At 49.7% G+C, this 5,000-nt stretch overlaps 1 protein-coding gene across 2 annotated transcripts in view; it reads right to left on the minus strand.

The window, feature by feature from the left end:
* Positions 1-5,000, minus strand: part of sos1 (son of sevenless homolog 1) — a 27,469-nt gene that overhangs the window by 9,826 nt on the left and 12,643 nt on the right. For both annotated transcript variants that reach the window (XM_079337460.1, XM_079337459.1), the window contains exons 10-13: positions 1,170-1,831; positions 989-1,070; positions 783-899; positions 498-601 (exon numbers count right to left, since the gene is read on the minus strand). In XM_079337460.1, coding sequence (XP_079193586.1) covers positions 498-601; positions 783-899; positions 989-1,070; positions 1,170-1,831 — 965 coding nt within the window. The remainder of the gene's footprint in view (positions 1-497; positions 602-782; positions 900-988; positions 1,071-1,169; positions 1,832-5,000) is intronic.

Genomic DNA, 5,000 nt, shown 5'->3' on the forward strand with positions numbered 1-5,000 from the left:
GACAGGTGTCAGACAGGTGTCTCACAGGTGTCAGACAGGTGTCTCACAGGTGTCAGACAGGTGTCTCACAGGTGTCAGACAGGTGTCTCCCATGTGTCAGACAGGTGTCTCACAGGTGTCAGACAGGTGTCTCACAGGTGTCAGACAGGTGTCTCACAGGTGTCAGACAGGTGTCTCCCATGTGTCAGACAGGTGTCTCCCATGTGTCAGACAGGTGTCTCACAGGTGTCTCACAGGTGTCAGACAGGTGTCTCACAGGTGTCAGACAGGTGTCTCACAGGTGTCAGACAGGTGTCAGACAGGTGTCTCACAGGTGTCAGACAGGTGTCTCACAGGTGTCAGACAGGTGTCTCACAGGTGTCTCACAGGTGTCAGACAGGTGTCTCACAGGTGTCAGACAGGTGTCTCACAGGTGTCTCACAGGTGTCAGACAGGTGTCTCACAGGTGTCTCACAGGGGTCAGACAGGTGTCTCACAGGTGTCAGACAGGTGCGTACCTCTGACGGAGGCGATGAACTCCTCCAGTTGTCTCAGCAGGTGAGCGTCTCTCTCGAAGTCGTAGAAGTGATGCTCCACCCAGTGGCGACACACATTGAGCACTCTACAAGAGGGGGAGGAGTTATCGCAGGTCACATGATACAGTATGTCTAAAGGTTATTGTCATCATGACATCACAGTGATGTCATCATATTTAATTTCACTTCAAGCAATGAGAAGACTCCTATGATTGCAGGTGCTGGTTCAGTGTCTGAGTCTCTGTGGGGGGGGGGGGGCATCCTTACCTGAGCTGGACGGGTTGAACAAACTCTTTGCGGAAACGTTTCAGTTCAGCGCTCAGCGGTTGCTCGCCGCCCTCCATCTGATCCGCCTCGCTGGGCCGCGGCTCTGGGATTTCAAACCTGTACAAACACAAGCAAAAAGATCACAGCTAAAACCCGAGAGCTCACCTGGAACCTCAGGTCACCATGTGATGGACAGGTGAGCTCACCTCTCCATGAGCAGGTCCAGCAGCTCCTGAGGTTTACAGAACGACCTGAAGGTGGTCAGAAATGTTCGGACAAAGTTTGGATCTAAGGGAACAGAAACAGGAAGTACAAAGAGTTAATCAGAGACGACGGACACGACAGTCTGAACTCATGTGATCTCACCTGAGTGACCTCGTATCTTACCTGCGTACATGTGGAAGGTGAGCCTCTCGATCAGCTTCAGGACCGTCCCCGCTTTGATGATGGGGATCCCGGACTTGGACTGAACGTTCTCCTCAAACACAACGTTCTCCTCGGAGTCCGGTTCAGTGAATCGGTACAGTTCTGCTCCCGGCAGCCTCATCTGCTCCTCCTTCTCCTCCTGCAGCATGGCCGAGTCCAGCATGCGCTCCAGCGTGCTGCGGTACTGCAGCGAGATCAGCGCCGCCATCCAGCCGTTCTTCTCCTCGGCAGACTTGGCGGCGAACACCACGCTGTTGCCGTCCTTCAGGATGATCTCGAAGGCGTGGCGGTACTCTCCCTCCTTGTCGTCTTTGTCGTTGATCTGAACTTTGCGCATGAAGAACTTCTCTTTGAGCCGGTACTCTGCCGTAGAGCCGGCGCCGGGCAGCCGCGGCGGTCCATGGTTGGACTTGCAGCAGATCATGAGACCATCAAAGAGGAAGATATGGCGTTCGTGTTTGGCGCCGACTCGCGTCAGCGTTCCCTCCATGATGAACTCGTTGCAGCACTGGCCGATGTCCTTCCCCTCCCAGCCGTCGATGTTCTTCTGGATCTCGTTCATCTTCTTGATGGCGAGGTGCTTCCCCTTCATCTGATGGCTGTAGAAGCGGCACGCCGACTCGCTGCACACCACAGAAGAAGAAGAAGAGAGATCAATACGGACGGTTTGATTTCAGTGGATACAGACTGGTTAGTGCTACAGCTGAACCTGGACTGTATTAAAGGTCACCAAGGTCAACGTCTAAACGGTGACTTGGAGAGAAACCTGACACAAAAACTAAATCTCTCATCTTAGTTTGAGGTGATCACTTTTCTGATTCGTTTTATGAAATCTGATTCATTAAGGAGACGATAAATCTACAGATCCAAAGTTTCAGATCAGATCAGATCGATAGATACTTTATTGATCCCGAGGGAAATTCAGGGAAAGTACCGACAAACAATCACAACATGGATCAGGAAGGATTTTAATGCCAGTATAACTACTTCCTGTTTGTTGTTGTTTACTTCCTGTTTGGAGGGTCAACTGTTTATTTCAAAGATTCATTTGGTTGGGTTTTCTACATGTTTATCATGTGACAGCAGGGTGAGTTCTGATTGGACGACGTGGTTGACCAGCCAGGCTGCAGGGAGTGAGGTAACAGCACGAGGACCGCCAACCTTAGCTCGGACCAACAGGCGGACTGTGACACAAAGACACAGTGACATCATCAAAACTGTGACCTCAACATCACTGTGACCTCATCAAAACAGTGACATCATCAAAACTGTGACCTCAACATCACTGTGACCTCATCAAAACAGTGACATCATCAAAACTGTGACCTCAACATCACTGTGACATCATCAAAACTGTGACCTCAACATCACTGTGACATCATCAAAACTGTGACCTCAACATCACTGTGACATCATCAAAACTGTGACCTCAACATCACTGTGACATCATCAAAACTGTGACATCATCAAAAATGTGACCTCAACATCACTGTGACCTCATCAAAACTGTGACCTCATCAAAACTGTGACCTCAACATCACTGTGACATCATCAAAACTGTGACCTCATCAAAACTGTGACCTCAACATCACTGTGACCTCATCAAAACTGTGACCTCATCAAAACTGTGACCTCAACATCACTGTGACCTCATCAAAACTGTGACCTCATCAAAACTGTGACCTCATCTGGGACACCATCGACGTCAGGGTGACATCATCATTAGCGTGACAGCCGTCTGCCTCCTCTTCCTCTCAGTCGTCGTATCAAACAGAGACGGGCTCACACTCCTCAACAGACAACCTCGACCCGCTGGCAGAGTGACATAGAGCTGAAAACAGGCGAGCAGGCGCTCTTTGGACACGATAGAGACGCCGTCCTCCATGTTGGAGGTCATCATTCTACATGGTCGACTTTGAAACGACTGAAGGGGGTGGAGTTTGAGGTTCAGGCTCTCCGCCCACACGTTCAACAAGAACGTCATGTACAGTGTGACATCATACGCCACGTACGGTGTGACATCATACGTCACGTACGGTGTGACATCATACGTCACGTACGGTGTGACATCATACGTCACAGACGGTGTGACATCATACGTCACGTACGGTGTGACATCATACGTCACGTACGGTGTGACATCATACGTCACGTACGGTGTAACATCATACGTCACGTAGTGTGACATCATACGTCACGTACGGTGTGACATCATACGTCACGTACAGTGTGACATCATACGTCACGTACGGTGTGACATCATACGTCACGTACAGTGTGCCATCATACGTCACGTACGGTGTGACATCATACGTCACGTACGGTGTGACATCATACGTCACAGACGGTGTGACATCATACGTCACGTACGGTGTGACATCATACGCCACGTACAGTGTGACATCATACGTCACGTACAGTGTGACATCATACGTCACGTACGGTGTGACATCATACGTCACGTACGGTGTGACATCATACGTCACGTACGGTGTGACATCATACGTCACGTAGTGTGACATCATACGTCACGTACGGTGTGACATCATACGTCACGTACGGTGTGACATCATACGTCATGTAAGGTGTGACATCATACGTCACAGACAGTGTGACATCATACGTCACAGACAGTGTGACATCATACGTCACGTACGGTGTGACATCATACGTCACAGACAGTGTGACATCATACGTCACAGACAGTGTGACATCATACGTCACGTACAGTGTGACATCATACGACACGTACGGTGTGACATCATACGCCACGTAAGGTGTGCCATCATACGTCACAGACAGTGTGACATCATACGTCACGTAAGGTGTGACATCATACGCCACGTACGGTGTGACATCATACGCCACGTACGGTGTGACATCATACGTCACGTACAGTGTGACATCATACGTCACGTACAGTGTGACATCATACGTCACGTACAGTGTGACATCATACGTCACGTACAGTGTGACATCATACGTCACGTACAGTGTGACATCATACGTCACGTACAGTGTGACATCATACGTCACAGACAGTGTGACGTCATACGTCACGTACGGTGTGACATCATACGTCACGTACAGTGTGACATCATACGTCATGTAAGGTGTGACATCATACGTCACGTACGGTGTGACATCATACGTCACAGACAGTGTGACATCATACGTCACAGACAGTGTGACATCATACGTCACGTACAGTGTGACATCATACGACACGTACGGTGTGACATCATACGCCACGTAAGGTGTGCCATCATACGTCACAGACAGTGTGACATCATACGTCACGTAAGGTGTGACATCATACGCCACTTACGGTGTGACATCATACGCCACGTACGGTGTGACATCATACGTCACGTACGGTGTGACATCATACGTCACGTACAGTGTGACATCATACGTCACGTACAGTGTGACATCATACGTCACGTACAGTGTGACATCATACGTCACAGACAGTGTGACATCATACGTCACGTACGGTGTGACATCATACGTCACGTACAGTGTGACATCATACGTCATGTAAGGTGTGACATCATACGTCACGTACGGTGTGACATCATACGTCACGTACGGTGTGACATCATACGTCACAGACAGTGTGACATCATACGTCACGTACGGTGTGACATCATACGCCACGTACGGTGTGACATCATACGTCACGTACAGTGTGACATCATACGTCACGTACAGTGTGACATCATACGTCACGTACAGTGTGACATCATACGACACGTACGGTGTGACATCATACGCCACGTAAGGTGTGCC

Source organism: Symphodus melops, assembly GCF_947650265.1.
Source record: "Symphodus melops genome assembly, chromosome: 2".
Classification (NCBI taxonomy): Eukaryota; Metazoa; Chordata; class Actinopteri; order Labriformes; family Labridae; genus Symphodus; species Symphodus melops.